Genomic DNA, 19771 nt, shown 5'->3' on the forward strand with positions numbered 1-19771 from the left:
AAGAGGAGGAGAAAAAGGAGGAAGAGAAGGAGGAGGAGGAGGAGGAGGAGGAGGAAGAGGAGGAGGAAGGCTGCCTCCACCGATGGGGCCGCGCCTGTTCCTTTAAGAGCCGCTCCAGCCCTTCCCATCCTTGCCCAGGCGAGCCAGCGAACGAGCGCAGGGAGGCGCGCCTGCGGAGCCTTTGGCGAGGACAGGACCGGGCACGTTTACCAGCCGGGAAGAAAAGCCCCCCCAACCCCCTTAAAAAAAAAAAACTCCAGCTTTTGGCTCTTGCTTCCAACCGGGGGGAGGGGGGGTGTCCTGGGGGGAGCCCGACCCCCGCAGCTCCCCTGGCCCAGGGGCCGAGGGGGCGCCTCCAAGCTCCCCCCACCCACCCACCGAAGCGCACTTTGCCTGCAAGTTTCTCCCGCCAGCAAGGCAAGGAGACCCCCGAGCACACCTTGCTTGGCAGGTGCCCGAGGCGGCAGCGATGCTTCCCCATCCGGAGGACCAAGGTGGGCTCCCCAGCAGCATCAGCACCGGCCGCGGGGGCTTCTTATCGACCTGGGACTGAAAGGAGGAGGAGGAAGAGGCGCAGCGCTCCGGATCGGATCCTTTTCCCCCAGACCTCCCCCCACCCCAGACCCCCTTATCCCCCTCCCCATTATTATTATTATATTATTAATTTTTGGCAAAGAAGAAAGCCCGGGAGGAGCAGCCGAAATGACGAGGATCGTGTATATTTTCACCCTCATCCTGACAGGTGAGTGATGGGCAGCCGCCCCCTCCCCAAAATCCAACCTTTTCCCCTTCCCCCAGCCATCCCGCGCCTATTAAGGACTTCGTCTGCCTTGCTTGAGCCCCCCCTCCCCTCCCCTCAAAAAAACCCGGGCGAAGTTTCAGGGAAGGGCGGCCAGGTGGGAGGCGAAGTCGGCCAGGTGGGCGTTTTGGCAGGAGGGTCGTGGGGATGCGGGAGAGGGAGAGAGAGAGAGAAAAAAAAAGATGCTGGTTGGCAATTTGGCACAGGCGAGCGGCTGCTGCGGCTTCTCTGGATCTGCCTGGAGGAAGACCCGTGTCTCGGGAGGCAGGGTTCCTCTTTCCCGACGTTTCGGGGGGTGGGTGGGCTGCACGGATGTGTCTTTTCTTTCTCCCCCCCTCCCCCTCCTTCCCCAGGTTAATTGGGGTCAAGCGTTTGTCAGAAGGCGCCCCCGGATCTTGCTTGCACACACACACACCCCACTCTCCTAGTTTTTGGATACCCCGAGGAAGCCAGATCATCTCCTCTTGCCTTGGGAAGGGGTTGGGGGAGTCGATCTGGAAGAGATCTACCCAAGGAGGCAGGCTCGGTTCTCTTTTCAGCCAGCTGAGCAGATTTATAGTGGCACACAGGATCGGGAGCGGTGGTGGGTTTTTTTTTTTCCTTTCTTTTCTTTTCTTTCTAAGCCAAAAGCTGGTTTGTGTGTTTGTGGGAATGCCTACCCAGACGCGTGTTTTGTATGCGTGCGTTTCGAATTGGAGCTCTCGGAGACCGGATCCCCTTCAGCGTTTTTTTTTTTTTTTTAAGCCCAAATCCTAAAACCCCTTTGGATGGAAACATGGTTGTTGTTGTTTTTATTTATTTATTTATTTATTGCTTTTATTTCATTTTCTTTTTCTTTTTGAAGCTCAAGCTTCCCCGCTTTCTTCCAACTGGGTTGGCCAAATTTAGCCTTGATTCGGAGCTTCCAATTCTGTGCGGGTTGTCGAAACGAGTTGATTCGGATTGCTTAGCTCGCGCTCGGTTGGAGAATTGTGCAGTTGTGTTGTCTTTATTTTTTATTTTTTTATTTTTGGTTAAATCTCCTTTTCCCCCCAAACCACAATCACCACCAAGACTGGAAATGCCAGGCTGCCTGAATGGTGCCCTTTCCTTGATGAAGGAGCCGTGAGCCCTTCTTGGAAAAATAAAATAAAATAAAATGTTAGAACTGCATGCATTGAATTTATATATATATATATATATTTTAAACCTGTCTGGGGTTTCTTTTTCCTCTGTTTTTTTTTTTTTTTGGTTTGTTTGTTTTTTGTGCAAGTTACTCACACTTGTAAGAAGAGCAATTGGAAGGAGAGAAGGGAAAAGAGAAGGGAGCAAGTGGCTGGGTGGGAAATCCATTCCTGTCCACCAGGTTTTCCAAGAGGTGGGCAGGTGTGTGACACCAGGGTTGTGTAAGGGGGAAAAAAAGCCTTGTGTGTGGGCCTTAGTAAGCAGAGTTTTTACTAAGAGGTGTAAGAGAAGGCTGGAAGGGCAGGCTCCTGCGACCTGGTGAAGTCTCTTTGGAAACGGGGCAGTTTTCAAGAAATATCCAGATTATTTGCAGTACATTGTCCAGATTTTTTTTTTTCAAGGTTTCTCAGTGGAGTTGTTTGTGTGGGAGTTGACCGGCTTCATGGTGGCCTCACCGATTCAGAACCGGTAACGGAGTTGGAACGAAGGCAGTGGATGATGGGACCTGGGAGCCTGGGATAGTCACTGAAATGTGGCGTCTCCGATTCAGGACCAGTAATATATTTGGAATTAAGGCAGTGAGTGGATGATGGGAGCCTGGGATGGTCACTGAAATGTGGCCTCTTCTATTCGGGACCAGTAACAGAGCTGGAATGGAGGCAGTGGATGATGGGATTGGGGAGCCTGGGGTGATCACTGAAATGTGGCCTCTTCTATTCAGGACCAGTAACAGAGCTGGAATGGAGGCAGTGGATGATGGGATTGGGGAGCCTGGGATGTTCGCTGAGACGTGGCCTCTCCAATTCAGAACCAGCTACAGAGCTGGAATGAAAGCAGTGGATGATGGGATTGGGGAGCCTGGGATGGTCACTGAAATGTGGCCTCTCCGATTCAGGATCAGTAACAGAGATGGAACGAAGGCAGTGGATGATGGGACTTGGGAATGGTCACTGAATATGGGTTGCATCCAGAGAAATAAAAAAGCATCTGTTAAGTTGGGTGTAAGTCAATGTTTTTTTTAATACCTGCCTTTTCATCTGATCATTGGAAGATTATGGGATAGAGTTGAGATTCGAACTCGGGCTTTTCCCAGTCCAACCTTCTAACAAACATACACACACACACACACACTTTGCATTAGAATTTCCCTTGTGCAGATCCTCAAGGGTTGCACTACCGAAGGATGAGGATCTGGCCCAGCCTTTGGGGTAGCCACACGACAAACTTGCGAGGTAGGCCACCACTATCCCCAGCAGGCAGAGGAAGTGATCCAGAGATGGCAGAGAGGTTGCCTCTTCCCCTGGCCTGGCATCCTTCGACATATTAGACCTACGACTCCCGTCCCTGCTCAGCTTGGAGTGGGGAGGATGGGACATGTAGTCCAACCCATACAGACAATCCCAGATTGATAGAAAACGGGTGCTAAAATGAGAATAGCAGTAAGATTAACAAGTACAGTGGATTGGAAGAGAATTCGTGCCCGCGTTAATTCAGTATAAGTCCCCTGAAAAATGTTGTTGATGGCATCGTGAATGGAAAGGTAGCCCTCGAGTTACGACCACAACGGAGACCCCACATTTCGGTCGCTAAGCGAAACGTTTGCCGAGCGAGTGAGTTTTGCGACCCATTTTACGACCTCTCTTGCCGCCGTGGTTAAGGGAATCCAGGCAGTTGTTACGTTAGTCCGATGGTTGTTAAAACGAATCTTGAACTTTGCTTGTCGGGAGGTCTCAAAAAAGGGACGCTGCGACAGTCGTAAATACGAATCCGTTGCCAGGCGTCTGAATTTAGATCATGTGACCGCGGGGAACGCAGCAACGGTCGTAAATGTGAAAAAACGGTCATCAGTCACTGTTTTCAGTGCCGTTCGAACGGTCGCTAAATGAATTGTTGTAAGCCGAGGACAACAATAGCACAAATTTGGAGCAATCCTCAAGACAATCCTAAAAATTCACCAGCCTTTTTTGTAACGGCTAGGGCTGGGCAGTTGGGGCACCCCCTCCCAGACACCCCCCACCCCCAGTGTCCAAACTGGGAGCAGCCCCCTCACCTCCTGAGCCAATTCTATTCCGGTTTCAAATCTGACGACTCTTCCCTTGGCTAAACTTATCCAGTGTTTTCAATTGAGAAGATGGCACAAGCCAGATATTAGAGAGTTATAGAGTTGGAAGGGACCTTGGAGGTCATCTAGTCCAACCCACCTGAGGATGTTTGCCTCCCCTGGCAAACTTCTTGGCCTTGGCTACTCAACCAAGTCAACGCAAGAAGGGGTCCACCAATCCTCCCAAGCCCCAGAAGGCCAGACAAGAAGCAACGGATGGAAACTAACCAAAGAGAGAAGCCACCTGGAATGAAGGAGGAACTTCCCGACAGTGAGGACAATGAATCAGCGGAACGACCTGCCACCAGAACTTGCGGGTGCTTCATCATTGGAGGTTTTAAAGAAGAGACTAGATCCACCATTTGTCTGAAGTGGGTAGAGGGTCTCCTTCCTGAGGAGGGGGATGGACTAGAAGACCTCCAAGGTCCCTTCCAACATCGTTATTCTCTTCTTCTTCTTCTCCCGTTCTGTTCTTCTGATGGGAATGGATTGTGTGTATAAAACCTGGTGTATGAAATCGACGGTTTTTGTGGAATTAATACGGCCTCTTCTAGAGAAGGCAAGGGAGCGGGACGGCTGAAAGTTTCATCAGAGCAGACCTGATGCAAGGGACCTTGGAGGTCATCTAGTCCAGCCCCCTACTCAAGCAGGAGACCGTCTACCACTTCAGACAAATGGCTGTCCAACCTCTTCTTGAAAACCTCCAGTGTTGGAGCATTCACAACTTCTGGAGGTTATTAATTTAATTCTTTAATTCTTAATTAATTCTTCTCCCTTAATTCTTTTAATTAATTAATTTACTTAATCCCTTAATTCTTCTCACTGTTAGGAAGTTTCTCCTTAATTCTAGGTTGGGGGGCTTGCCTCTATTCTGGTTTTCATTCCTTGCTTAGCTACTGACCGTCCCTAAATATGCCTCTGGATTTTGGTTCAGCACCCAGAATGCCTTCTGTGTCCCGAAGAATTACACATCTGCTTTTAACATCCTGTGGCTTGGAGGATTTCCTTCCAGAGGTGACCAAATCAGTGTGCAAAATTCAATATATATATATTGAATTTTATATAGACAATATAGACAAATGATGGTAGCAACTCAAAATGCAGGAAGAGATAGTGGTAATATTACAGAGTGTCTTTGCAAATATATATATTTGCAAAGACACTCTGTAATATTACCACTATCTCTTCCTGCATTTAGAGTTGCTACCATCATTTGCCTTCAAAGGATCAGATAACAGAATATTCCCAAAGAGAATAAATTCTGCTTCATGTTCAGATGAACATTAGGGACGTAGCCACATAATTTTCCGGGCAATAAGATGGGAATAATTTGCTGATATGGGAAAATGTGGTTTTTAGGAACTAATGGGAAGAATTGGTCCATCCTTCTCAACCATCTGTCTGGTAGGACATTTTGCGTTGATGTCGCTTGTGTAATGATGATGATGACAATACAGAAATTGTGTGCAAAGTCCATTGAATCAAGCTTCCCCTCATCCAAATTTCACTTAGATTCGGGAATCTCCTGGTTGCCAGTGATCTAACATGCTAATCCTGTTTAGCATTCAAGATCAGCTAGGAAATATAGAAAAAGAAATTCTGTAGCAGTTTTCCTCAATCTGAGTCACTTTAAGATGGGTGGATTTCAAGTCCCAGAATTCCCCAACCAGCATCCTAACTGAGGAATTCCGGGAGTTGAAATCTACACGTTTTAAAGGATGCTGGCTAGGGAATTCTGGGAGTTGAAGTCCATGCATCTTAAAACATGTTGGCTGGGGAATTCTGGGAGTTGAAGTCCACCCATCTTAAAACATGTTGGCTGGGGAATTCTGGGAGTTGAAGTCCACGCATCTTAAAACATGTTGGCTGGGGAATTCTGGGAGTTGAAGTCCACCCATCTTAAAACATGTTGGCTGGGGAATTCTGGGAGTTGAAGTCCACCCATCTTAAAACATGTTGGCTGGGGAATTCTGGGAGTTGAAGTCCACGCATCTTAAAACATGTTGGCTGGGGAATTCTGGGAGTTGAAGTCCACCCATCTTAAAACTTGCTGACTGGGAAATTCTGGGAGTTAAAGTCCATGCATCTTAAAACATGCTGGCTGGGGAATTCTGGGAGTTGAAGTCCATGCATCTTAAAACATGCTGGCTGGGGAATTCTGGGAGTTGAAGTCCACCCATCTTAAAATAGCTGAGGCTGAGAAATTGCCCATATTTCAAGAAAGTTGTCAGCATAGGTCTTGGGAGTGACCCACAGAGATTTAAAAGCATTAAGTGAAGATTAGAAACATGGAGATATATTTCAGGGTTTGTCGATTTGTCGGTCTTGTGATACGGACTCTCACCAACTGATGGCACCAGAGATGTTCCTATCGCTCCTTCAGGAGCTCTTAAAACCCATTGATGGGTCCCCGGCAGATCCAAACAGCTGCACTTAAACCGAGATTTCACCCTGTTGGAAAGTCTGCAAAGGAAATTATGGCAGAATAAGCTCAAGGGCGCTTTTTAGAACGGTTTTGGCTGCAAACAAGGCCTTGCAGAATCTGCTAAGCTGAACCGGGGTTTATTGGAGGTTTTAAGAGCCTTAGGTAGCCAGATTTCATGGTTGGTAAAACGTGACCCATGGCTTAGCCGGCGGTGCAAAGCTGAAGACTGTGGTTTGTTTCATAAGCCATGGTGAAAGCAAACCATCATGGTCTGCAGAGCCTGTGCTCAGCAGGGGGTCAGTAAGAAGTTTGTGTGTTTATGTACCTACCTATTTACTTATCTATCTATCTATCTACCCACCCACCCACTCATCCACCTACTTACCTATATGTCTATTTACCTACTTACCTATCTAGCTACAGTATATACCTACCTATCTGCCTATTACCTATTTACCTATCTATTTACCTACCTACCTATCTACCCACCCATCCACTCATCCACCTACCTACCTACCTACATTTCTATGTACTTACATACCTACCTGCCTACCTATTTACTGTATGTACCTACCTATTTACCTATTTACCTATCTATCTACCTACCGACGTATCTACCTACCTACCCACCCACCAACTTATCCACCTAGTTACCTATATATCTATGTACTTACCTACCTACCTATCTACTGTATGTACCTATCTATCTATTTACCTATTTCCTACCTACCTATCTACCCACCCATCCACTCATCCACCTACCTACCTACATGTCTATGTACTTACATAACATGCCTGCCTACCTACTTATCTACTGTATGTACCTACCTATTTACCTATTGACCTATTGACCTATCTACCTATGTACCTACCTACCCACCCATCCACCAACTCATCCACCTACTTACCTATATATCTATGTACTTACCTACCTACCTATCTACTGTATGTACCTATCTAACCTATTTACCTACCTATCTACCCACCCATCCACTCATCCACCTACCTACCTACATGTCTATGTACTTACATACATACCTACCTACCTACCTATCTGCTGTATGTACCTACCTATTTACCTATTACCTATTTACCTACCTACCTACCCATCCATCCACTCATTCACCTACCTACCTACCTATGTACCTAAGCAGCTATCTATGGTATGTACCTACCTACCTATCTACATGTCTACTTACCTGTCTATGTACCTACCTACCTACCTACCTTACGGTATGTACCTCTACCTACCTACATGTCTATGTACCTACCTACCTACCTACCTCTCTATGGTATATACCAACCACTATATCTACCTGGCTGGGGGATTCTGGGAGTTGAAGTCCACCCATCTTCAAGCTACCAAGGTTGAGAAACACCGTGTTAATCTCTGCTCTTGTGGGTATTTTATTTCTGGCCAGGAAGTGCAGTGATCTTTTAGCTTTTTGATCGTCTCTTTTGAATGGTGTGTAAATGTGGTCCATCTCTATGTGCCCGTTGATGGCCGTTTTGCCTGAGTGCCGCTGGCTGGGGGATTCTGGGAGTTGAAGTCCCCCCATCTTCAAGCTACCAAGGTTGAGAAACACTGTGTTAATCTCTGCTCTTCTGGGTATTTTATTTCTGGCCAGGAAGTGCAGTGATCTTTTAGCTTTTGGATGGTCTCTTTTGAATGGTGTGTAAATGTGGTCCATCTCTATGTGCCCGTTGATGGCCGTTTTGTCTTAGTGCCGCTGCCTGGGGGATTCTGGAGTTGAAGTCCACCCATCTTCAAGCTACCAAGGTTGAGAAACACTGTGTTAATCTCTGCTCTTGTGGGTATTTTATTTCTGGCCAGGAAGTGCAGTGATCTTTTAGCTTTTGGATCGTCTCTTTTGAATGGTGTGTAAATGTGGTCCATCTCTATGTGCCCGTTGATGGCCGTTTTGTCTGAGTGCTGCTGGCTGGGGGATTCTGGGAGTTGAAGTCCACCCATCTTCAAGCTTCCAAGGTTGAGAAACACTGGTTTAAGGGAAGAAGAAGGGGGGGAAAAGACCTTGGCAGAAGGAGAAAATTATTTGGAGATAAAAGGAGCTCAAAGGGTCTCGTGAAAGCTCTTCCCGGTGGCTGAATTGCAGCCATCCAGGCAGGCTCCGGTCCAGCCTCCTCTACCCCGGAGTCCTCTTCACCCTTCAGCCCGGAGAGCGGCTGCTTTTGTCTTGACAATTCCATCAAGGCTGCAGATCATCCTGACAGGCCGTCCGTATTAAGCTTCGATTTATTATAGATGCCCATTTGGGGAAAGAGGCAGCCGGATGCCTCGTATGGAGAGGGAGGGAGGGAGGGGGCGGGGGGTGGAATCTCCTGCTTAGAGCTCTTGTCTTTTATTTATTGACTCATTCATTCAATTTGCAGAGCTGCCGGTCTCAATCCAGGGACCTGGGCAGCTGTACAAATGGAAGGAACAAACAAACAAATAAATAAATAAATAAAGCCTCCTTTAAGAAGTCTGTAATCCAATCAGGAAAGGAGGGAGGGAGGGAGGGAGGGAGGGAAGGAAGGAAGGAAGGAAGGAAGGAAAGGGGAGAGACAGGAAAGGAGAGGGGGGAGGGAGGGAAAGAAGGAAGGGAGGAGAGGGAATAGGAGAGAGGAAGGAAAGAAGGAAGGGGAAGGGAGAGAGCAGGAGGGAGGGAGGGTGGAAGGAAAGAAGGAAGGAAGGGGAGGGGAGAGGGGGCAGAAGGAGGGAAGGAGGAAGGGAGGAACGAGAGACAGGGAGGGAGGGAAGGAGAGAAGGAAGGAAGGAGACTAGAGAGAGCAGAATGGAGGAAGAGAGGGAAGGAAGGAGAGGGGAGAGACAGGAAAGGAGAGGGGGAAGGGAGGGAAAGAAGGAAGGAAAGGGGAGAGAAAAGAAGGAAGGAAGGTAAGAAAGAAGGAAGGAAGGAGAGGGGAGGGGAGAAAGGAAGGAGGAAGGAAGGAGGGAGAGACAGGGAAGGAGGGAGAGAAGATAGGAAGGAAGGAAGGAGACTGGAGAGAGCAGAATGGAGGAAGGGAGAGAAGGAAGGAAGGAAGGAGAGAGGAGAGACAGGAAGGGAGAGGGGGAAGGGAGGGAAAGAAGGAAGGAAAGGGGAGAGACAGGAAGGAAGGAAGGTAAAGAAGGAAGGAAGGAGAGGGGACGGGAGAAACAGGAAAGAGGAAGGGAGGAAGGAGAGACAGGGAGGAAGGGAGAGAAGATAGGAAGGAAGGAAGGAAGGAAGGAAGGAAGGAAGGAAGGAAGGAAGGAAGGAAGGAAGGAGACTGGAGAGAGCAGAACGGAGGAAGGGAGAGAAGGAAGGAAGGAGAGGGGAGAGACAGGAAGAGAGAGGGGGAAGTGAGGGAAAAAGGAAGGAAAGGGGAGAGACAGGAAGGAAGGAAGGTAAAGAAGGAAGGAAGGAGAGGGGACGGGAGAAACAGGAAAGAGGCAGGGAGGAAGGAGAGACAGGGAGGAAGGGAGAGAAGATAGGAAGGAAGGAAGGAAACTGGAGAGAGCAGAACGGAGAGAAGGAAGGAAGGTGAGGGGAGAGACAGGAAGGGAGAGGGGGAAGGGAGGGAAAGAAGGAAAGAAAGAAAAGGGAGAGACAGGAAGGAAGGAAGTTAAGAAAGAAGGAAGAAAGGAAGGAGAGGGGAGAGACAGGAAGGAGGAAGGGAGGAAGGAGAGACAGGGAGGGAGGGAAGATAGGAAGGAAGGAAAGAAAGGATGGAAGGAATGAAGGAAAAGAAAGGAAGGAAGGATCCTGGAGAGAGCAGAATGGAGGAAGAGAGGAAAGAAGAAAAGGAAGGAAGGAGAGGGGAGAGGGAGGGGAGGAGGGAGGAAGGAGGGGGAAGGGGAGGGGAAAGACAGGAAGGGAGGGAGGAAGGGAGGAAGGAAGCAGGCAGGTAGACAATTGATTGCAAATGACAGAAACTTAATTCTTGAAATTGGGTCTGGAGGGGCTCCAACAATTCCCACCCCTTACCCCCTGCCTACCATCACCCACCCACCCATGGGAAAGGATCGAAGGGGGTAGAGAAGAGAGAAATCTTCCTCCCTCCGACTTCAGCACTTCAAGGACTGTATCTGTCACTCTTATCACCCGCCTAACAGACATCGGTGATTGAGGGCCCGGACAAAATGAGCATCTTGGTGAACTCCAGAGGAAGTCAACAGCTGGGGGGGAAACATTTGCCCGCCTCCCTCCTCCCAGCTGTTGACCTTCGGTCAACGTTATAAAACCCAGAGCTGAAACAATATCGTCAGGAGATCTCAGATTGCGTCCATCTGAATAATTGTTCCATTTACAATCGGTTCCCTCAAGGCAGGGATTTACGATCTCGGCCCCTTTAAGACGGGTGGACTTCAACTCCCAGAATTCCCTAACTAGCATCTGGCTGAGGAATTCCGGGGGTTGAAAGCCGCATATTTGACTAGGGAATTCTGGGAGTTGAAGTCCACACCTTCTAAAACAGGGGTCTCCAAGCTTGGCAACTTTAAGACGTGTGGACTTCAACTCCCAGAATTCCTCACTGGCTGAGGAATTCTGGGAGTTGAAGTCCACACGTCTTAAAGTTGCCAAGGTTGGAGACCCCTGTTCTAAAACATGCTGGCTGGGGAATTCTGGGAATTGAGGTCCACTCATTTAAAAGCACACTGACTTAAAGTGTCTTAAAACATGCTGGCTGGGGAATTCTGGGAATTGAAGTCCACATGTCTTAAAAGCATGCTGACTGGGGGATTCTGGGAGTTGAAGTCCACTCATTTAAAAGCACACTGACTTAAAGTGTCTTAAAACATGCTGGCTGGGGGATTCTGGGAGTTGAGATCCACCCATCTTAAAAGATGCTTAAAAGTGGGGCAAGCATGGATCTAAGGCAGCCTGTAAAATAAACTGAAATAAAAATAGAGTTGTATTGAATTTGAAATTAAGATTCGTGGTGATAAAATTGTAAGGTAAATAATTAGACTACGAGGTTAGAATATTGTTAAAATCTATATTTTGATATTGATGTTAAAAGATGTACCCAAGACAATTTGGAGAAGAAACAGATATAATTTGGATTGATACATGGATATAAAAATGAGTTAAGTTTATCTGGAAACTAAATCTGTGGTGATATAATAGAATTGTTTAAGATGCTAGAATCTATGTTTAAAAAAAATTTCTTCTTATGTTTTGATTTTTACTTTTAAAAGATGTAATGGGAAAGAGCCTGGTGGCTCAGCAGACTGATTAACACCAGCTGCCTGCAATTTCTGCAGGTTCGAATCTCACCAGGCTCAGGGTTGACTCAGCCTTCCATCCTTTCTAAGGTAGGTAAATTGAGGACCCAGTTTGTGGGGGCAATAAGCTGACTTTGTATAAATATACAAAAATATGAAGGCTATTGCTTAACGCATTGTAAGCCGCCCTGAGTCTCCGGAGAAGGGCAGCACATAAATCGAACCAATAAATAAATAAATAAACAAACAAACAAATAAATAAATATAGAGCCTTGGTAGTACAGTGGTCTAAGGCACCCTGTTATTAACACAGCTGCCTGCAATTACTGCTGGTTCGAATCTCTCCAAGGCTCAAGGTTGACTCAGCCTTCCATCCTTTCTAAGGTAGGTAAATTGAGGACCCAGTTTGTGGGGGCAATAAGCTGACTTTGTATAAAATATACAAAAGGATGAAGGCTATTGCTTAGCGCATTGTAAGCCGCCCTGAGTCTCCGGAGAAGGGCGGCATATAAATCAAATTTTTTTTAAAAAAATTGTGAATGGCGCTTGTTAAAGAAATGTAAGCATTGTACCTATCTATGACCGGATCGAGACTTCGTTCTTGAAATTTATATTTTATGTTTATGTTTGAAAAAATTAAAAAATATCTATAAAAAAATAACAACATGCTAGCTGAGGAATTCTGGGAGTTGAAGTCCACATGTCTTAAAATATGCTATGTGGGGCAGCCATGGATGTAAGGCAGTCTATTCCATTCTTAAATCATTCTTCTTACCATTAGGAAATTATTCTTCCTGCCTGGGGAAAAAAAAAATCTTCCTTGCAATTTAATCCCATTGCCCCTTTTCCTGTCTTCTGGAGCCATTCTGGACCATTTCTGCCTCATCAAAAAGCCCTAAAAAATCATCTTTCCTGATACCTCCAGTCAATCTTTCTGTATTTTTCCTGCCAGCATTCTTATCTTAATTGTATTTTCTTTCTCTTGGACACATTCCCATCGGCCAACCGCCTTCCGAAAACGCCCCACTTTTAGAAATCTCAGTATTTCTTCCACCAAGACTATAAAATTAAACCAATAGGTTTATTCCCAATAGGCATCTGTGGGAGTGGGCACAGCAACATTCACAGACTGCGTCATGGGAAGATCTGAACTCAAGACTTCTTTGTGCCCTGCTCTGCCTCTGTGGGCCACTTGGTAAGCCTTACTGTCATACTTTGCCTAGGTTTTAATTTAATTTTATTACGTATTTTATTTTAGCCTGCCTTTTATAAATCGATTACTCAATCTAAGGCTCCTTCCTCCTCCTATTTTCCCTACAACAACCCTTTGCAACAACCCTTTGCAGAGAGAGAGAGAGAGGGACTGACTGGCCCAAAGTCAGCCAGCTCTCTTTTGTGCCAAAGGCGGGACTAGAACTCACTATCTCCTAGGGATTGGCCCAAAGCCACCCAGACAGCTTTCATGCCTAAGGCGGGACTAGAACTCCCAGTCTCCTGGTGATTGGTCCACAGTCATTCAGCTGGCTTTTGTCCCTAAAGTAGGACTAGAATTCACCGTCTCCTGGTGATTGGCCCAAAGTCACCCAGCCAGCTTTCATGCCTAAGGCGGGACTAGAACTCACCATCTCCTGGTGATTGGCCCTAGCCGACTTTCATGCCTAAGGCGGGACTAGAACTTCCAGTCTCCTGGTGATTGGCCCACAATCATTCAGCCGGCTTTTGTGCCTAAGGTAGGACTAGAACTCACCATCTCCTGGTGATTGGCCCAAAGTCACCCAGTTGGCTTTCATCCCTAAAGTGGGACTAGAACTCACTGTCTCCTGGTTGACTGGCCCAAAGTCACCCAGTCGGCTTTCATGCTAAGGCGGGACTAGAACTCACTGTCTCCTGATGATTGGCCCAAAGTCACCCAGTCGACCTTCATGCTTAAGTCATAACTAGAATTCATCTTTCATGCCTTAGATGGGACTAGAACTCGCCATCACCTGGTGATCGGCCCACAATCATTCAGCCGGCTTTTGTGCCTAAGGTGGGACTAGAACTCACCGTCTCCTGGTTGACTGGCCCAAAGTCACCCAGTTGGCTTTCATGATAAGGGGGAACTAGAACTCACCGTCTCCTGGTGATTGGCCCAAAGTCACCCAGCCGGCTTTCTTAGCTAAGGTGGGACTAGAACTCACTGTCTCCTGGTTGACTGGCCCAAAGTCACCCAGTTGGCTTTCATGCTAAGGGGGAAACTAGAACTCACCGTCTCCTGGCTTCCGGCCTGATGCCTTCACCACTAGACCAAATTATTATCCTATCGTTCTTCCTTCTCTTTTCCCCATCTCGGCTTCTGCCTCCCCAGGTGGTCCTTTGTTACCTACAATCAGCCTGGAACTGTACCATCCATCTTCCTAAAAAAAAACCTTAGGGGAATGCCGGTTGCTAAAGAGGCTCTAAAAAGACCTCTATTTTATCCTTGATTTATCGAGAGCAGCTGGTGACGGGGAGGGGGGTGTCTGGCACAGAAGCACCCCCTCCATCAGTGAGTTGGGGGTCAATATACATGGAGGCCACGCAGTTCTGGACCGCCAAGGTGGCTCCTGCATCCGACGACAGATTAGGGTCTGTGGGCTCGTTGAGAAGCCTGTTTGGGTAGCCCCCACGCTTCTCCTTTAAAAATGATCTTTCTGGCTTTCTTCCTGCAGAAAGAATGGAGAGGGAGGGGAGGGGGTCCATAATCCAGGCCTGCCCCTTCACCAGATTTTATGTTCTCAAGCCCTCCCCCCCCCCAGAAGAAACCATTGTTTGGGCTCTTGAATGGCTTTCCGGCTCAATAAATATCAACAGAATGACTTTGTTGGAAGGGACCTTGGAGGTCATCTAGTCCAACCCCCCATTCAAGGGGGAGACCCTACACCAGTGTTTCTCAACCTTGGAAGCTTGAAGATGGGGGGACTTCAACTCCCAGAATCCCCCAGCCAGCGGCACTCAGACAAAACGGCCATCAACGGGCACATAGAGATGGACCACATTTACACACCATTCAAAAGAGACAATCCAAAAGCTAAAAGATCACTGCACTTCCTGGCCAGAAATAAAATACCCACAAGAGCAGAGATTAACACAGTGTTTCTCAACCTTGGAAGCTTGAAGATGGGGGGACTTCAACTCCCAGAATCCCTCAGCCAGCGGCACTCAGACAAAATGGCCATCAACGGGCACACAGAGATGGACCACATTTACACACCATTCAAAAGAGACAATCCAAAAGCTAAAAGATCACTGCACTTCCTGGCCAGAAATAAAATACCCACAAGAGCAGAGATTAACACGGTGTTTCTCAACCTTGGTAGCTTGAAGATGGGTGGACTTCAACTCCCAGAATCCCCCAGCCAGCGGCACTCAGGCAAAACGGCCATCAACGGGCACATAGAGATGGACCACATTTACACACCATTCAAAAGAGACGATCCAAAAGCTAAAAGATCACTGCACTTCCTGGCCAGAAATAAAATACCCACAAGAGCAGAGATTAACACAGTGTTTCTCAACCTTGGTAGCTTGAAGATGGGGGGACTTCAACTCCCAGAATCCCCCAGCCAGCGGCACTCAGACAAAACGGCCATCAACGGGCACATAGAGATGGACCACATTTACACACCATTCAAAAGAGACGATCCAAAAGCTAAAAGATCACTGCACTTCCTGGCCAGAAATAAAATACCCACAAGAGCAGAGATTAACACAGTGTTTCTCAACCTTGGTAGCTTGAAGATGGGGGGACTTCAACTCCCAGAATCCCCCAGCCAACAGCACTCAGACAAAACGGCCATCAACGGGCACATAGAGATGGACCACATTTACACACCATTCAAAAGAGACAATCCAAAAGCTAAAAGATCACTGCACTTCCTGGCCAGAAATAAAATACCCACAAGAGCAGAGATTAACACAGTGTTTCTCAACCTTGGTAGCTTGAAGATGGAGGGACTTCAACTCCCAGAATCCCCCAGCCAACAGCGCTGGCTGGGGGATTCTGGGAGTTGAAGTCCACCCATCTTCAAGCTCCCAAAGTTGAGAAACACTGCCCTACACCATTTCAGACAAATGGCTGTCTAGTCTCTATTTAAAAGCCTCCCAGTGCTTGGAATATTCACAGCTTCTGGTGGCCAGCTGTTCCACTGGTTAATTGTTAAGAATTTTCTCCTAAATTCTAGGTTAGATCTCTCTTTGATTCCTTTTCCGTGCATTGCTTCTTACTCTGCTTTGGAGAATAGGTTGAACATAGAATAACAGAGTTGGAAGGGAACTTGGAGGTCATCTAGTCTACCCCACTGTTCAAGGTGGAGAGTCTACACCATTTTAGACAAATGGCTGTCCAGTCTCTTCTTAAAATCTTCCAGCGTTGGAGCATTCACAACTTCTGGTGGCAAGGCGTTCCACTGGTTAATTGTTCTCACTGGCAGGGAATTCCTCCTTAGTTCCAGGTTGCTTCTCAGCTTGATTAGTTTCCATCCATTGTTTGGGAGGAAGAGGAGAGAAGGGGATGAGGAAGAGGAGGAGGAGAGGTAAAGAGAGGAGGAGGGGAGGAAGAGGAGGAGGAGGAGGAAGACAGGTGGAGGAAGGGGAAGAGGAGGAGAAGGATGGAAAGGAAGAGGAGGAGGAGAGGAGGGGAGAAGGAAGAGGAGGAAGAGGAGAGGTAAAGAGAGGAGGAGGGGAGGAAGAGGGAGAGAAGGAGGAGAAGAGGTGAAGGGAGGAGGAAGAGATGTGGAGGAAGGGGAAGAGGAGGAGAAGGATGGAAAGGAAGAGGAGGAGAGGAGGGGATGAGGAAGAGGAGGAAGAGGAGAGGTAAAGAGAGGAGGAGGGGAGGAAGAGGGAGAGGAGGAGGAGGAGAAGAGGGGAGGGGAGGAGAAAGAGAGGTGGAGCAAGAGGAAGAGGAGGAGGATGGAGAGGAAGAGGAGGAGGAGAGGAGGGGAGGAGGAAGAGGAGAGGTGGAAGAGAGGAGGAGGGGAGGGAGAGGGAGAGGAGGAGGAGAAGAGGTGGAGGGAGGAGGGAGTGGAGGAGAAGGATGGGAGGAAAGGAGGAAGAGGAGAGGAGGGAGAAGGATGAGAGGGGGAAGAGGAGGAGGAAAAGGAAGAAAAGGAGAAGAAAAAGGAGGAGGAAGAGGAGAGGAGGGGATGAGGAAGAGGAGAGATAGAAAGGAGGAGGGGAGGAAGAGGGAGAGGGAGAGGAGGAGGAGGAGAAGAGGTGAACGGAGGAGGAAGAGAGGTGGAGGAACGGGAAGAGGAGGAGAAGGATGGAAAGGAAGAGGAGGAGGAGAGGAGGGGATGAGGAGGGGATGAGGAGGAGGAGAGGTGGAAGAGAGAGGTGGAGGAAGGGGAAGAGGAGGAGAAGGATGGAAAGGAAGAGGAAGAGGGAGAGGAGGAAGAGAAGAGGTGAAGGGAGGAGGAAGAGAGGTGGAGGAAGGAGAAGAGGAGGAGAAGGATGGAAAGGAAGAGGAGGAGGAGAGGAAGATTTGAGGAGGCGATGTGGAAGAGGAGAGGTGGAAGAGAGGAGGAGGAGAGGGAGAGGAGGAGGAGAAGAGGTGGAGGGAGGAGGAAGAGGAGGAGAAGGATGGGAGGAGGAGGAAAAGTTAGAAAAGGAGAAGAAAAAGGAGGAGGAGGAAGAGGAGAGGGGATGAGGAAGAGGAGAGGTAAAGAGAGGAGGAGGGGAGGAAGAGGAAGAGGAGAAGAGGTGAAGGGAGGAGGAAGAGAGGTGGAGGAAGGGGAAGAGGAGGAGAAGGATGGAAACGAAGAGGAGGAGGAGAGGAGGGGATGAGGAGGGGATGAGGAAGAGGAGAGGTGGAAGAGAGAGGTGGAGGAACGGGAAGAGGAGGAGAAGGATGGAAAGGAAGAGGAGGAGGAGAGGAAGATAGGAGGAGGGGATGAGGAAGAGGAGAGGTGGAAGAGAGGAGGAGGAGAGGGAGAGGAGGAGGAGAAGAGGTGGAGGGAGGAGAAAGAGGAGGAGAAGGATGAGAGGAGGAGGAAAAGGAAGAAAAGGAGAAGAAAAAGGAGGAGGAAGAGGATAGGAATATCATGAGTGAGAAAGCCATCAGCCCTGCAAACTGATTCCCATCAAAGCCAACACTGATCGCAGTTCCAACAATGCCAGATGCCGGTTGTGTAAATTTAAGGCTGAAATTGTAGATTATCTCATTAACAGCTGTAGTAAAACCGCTCAGACTGAGTATAAAAGCAGGCCTTGATCGGGTTGCAAAAAACTGCCCGTTGGAGTTTACGTGTAGGAAATCCGGCTTTATTGGCAGCCCAAATCCCCGGCGACCATATGCCTCCGTTGACTTTACTTATTTGGCAAACGGAAAAGCTCGACATTAAGTGAGATTTCAAGATTCCGCTAAGCGAGACGCTTCGAATGTTTATAATCCGGACCGGTCATTTCCAACCTCAACCCCTCGAAGAGGTGTGGACTTCAACTCCCAGAATTCCCCAGCCAGCATGGCTGGATTGTTCCTCCCCCTATACAGGTAGTCCTCGACTTACATCCATTCGTTTAGTGACCGTTCAAAGTTAACAACAGCACCGAAAAAAAGGAACTGGCACCCATTTTTCACACTTACGACCTCTGTGGCGTCTCGTAATCAAAATTCCGAAACTTGGCAAGCTGACTCAACAACTGTGGCCAAAAAAAAATCAGGCCTGACCCACTTAGAAATCACCTTGTTGTGGTCGTAACTTGAGGACTGGTTCTACTGTTCGCTGGATAACATGCACTGCCATGTAGAACAGGATGGTTTTATCCGCAATTTTTATATGCATTCATGTTGGAATGTGGTGTAGACATCTCGTAACAACAAGTAGTCCTCGACTTATGACCATCGCCGAGCCCAAAATTTCCATGGCTCAGCGAAACGATTTGTCCCATTTGATGACCGTTCTTGCCTCAGCTGTTAAACGAGTCACACAGTCGTTAAGCGAATCGGGCTTTTCCCCCTTGTCAGACAGTCGTAAAAGCAGATCGCGTGACTCCCGTCGTAAATAGGAGTCAGTGGCTGAGCGTCTGAATTTTGATCATGCGGCCACGGGGATTCGGCAACGGTCGTAAGTCGTAAGTCGCTTTTTCCCAGTGCCGTCGTAACTCCGAAATGGTCAGTAAGTGAACTGTTGTAAGTGGAGGACCACTTTCTTTCGAATTTTCCGAAAGAAGAAAAAAACGAGAAGCGATCTTTTGCCCGTCTCTTCCCACTTTGTAACTACAGGTAGTCCTCAATTTACGGCCATTGTTGAGCCCCAGATTTCCACGGCTAAGCGAAACGTTTGTTCTGCGCAACATTTGCTCCGTTTTACGACCGTTCTTTGCAAGAAAAGCGGGAAGGGATCTTTTGCCCGCCTCTTCCCACTTTCAAGCTGCCAGCAGCTGAACACACAAAAGTTTGCACAAAGAGAAGATATATATATATATCTCCATCTTATCTATTTGCCAAGTCTTCCTTTTTTTTTTTAATCTCTAATTTAATAACAGAAGAAAACAGAGGGAGCAATATTTTCATTTATGAGATGCTTCGAATGTTGTTACCTGCCTGGCATTTCCCCTCTTTTCTAATTCTTTTATTCAGAGAAAACGCTGCTTAAAATATGCACTTATTTAACGTCTCTCTTTTATTTATTTTTTTTTTCCTCCTGGCTTATTTTATTTGTTCTTGTCCGAGATGCATTTTTAATTTACATACTTAATGCAAAAGCTGTTTTTTTTAAAAAAATCTCAGAAGAGTGGAAAGTGCTTTCTTTTAAAAAAAAAATATCGAGTGGAAACACACGTACCACCGCCTGTTTACCTTTCTTTTTATGTAAATGGATCTAGCACACCTCACGCCCTACAAATTGTGTCTTCACAACACAACGACGGGGCTGGAGACATTCCGTGATCCTCGATCTACGACCATCTACGAATGGTTCCAACATTCCTGTTGTTAAGCGAGACATTTGTTCTTTTGTCCCGTTTTGCAACCTTTAATAATAATAATAATAATAATAATAATAATAATTTTATTTCTATACCGCCCTTCTCCCGAAGGACTCAGGGCGGTGTACA

The 19771-nt window shown here is 47.5% G+C and overlaps 1 protein-coding gene across 2 annotated transcripts in view; it reads left to right on the forward strand.

Moving 5' to 3' along the window:
* Window positions 1-19771, forward strand: part of GFRA4 (GDNF family receptor alpha 4) — a 109555-nt gene continuing 89784 nt past the window's right edge. The window contains exon 1 of one of the 2 annotated variants that reach the window (XM_087874806.1): window positions 1-742. In XM_087874806.1, coding sequence (XP_087730932.1) covers window positions 703-742 — 40 coding nt within the window. In that variant the 5' untranslated portion in view covers window positions 1-702. The remainder of the gene's footprint in view (window positions 743-19771) is intronic. The other variant, XM_087874807.1, reaches the window with a different exon arrangement.

Source organism: Pantherophis guttatus, chromosome 8 (assembly GCF_059756535.1).
Source record: "Pantherophis guttatus breed Tessera chromosome 8, ASM5975653v1, whole genome shotgun sequence".
Classification (NCBI taxonomy): domain Eukaryota; kingdom Metazoa; phylum Chordata; class Lepidosauria; order Squamata; family Colubridae; genus Pantherophis; species Pantherophis guttatus.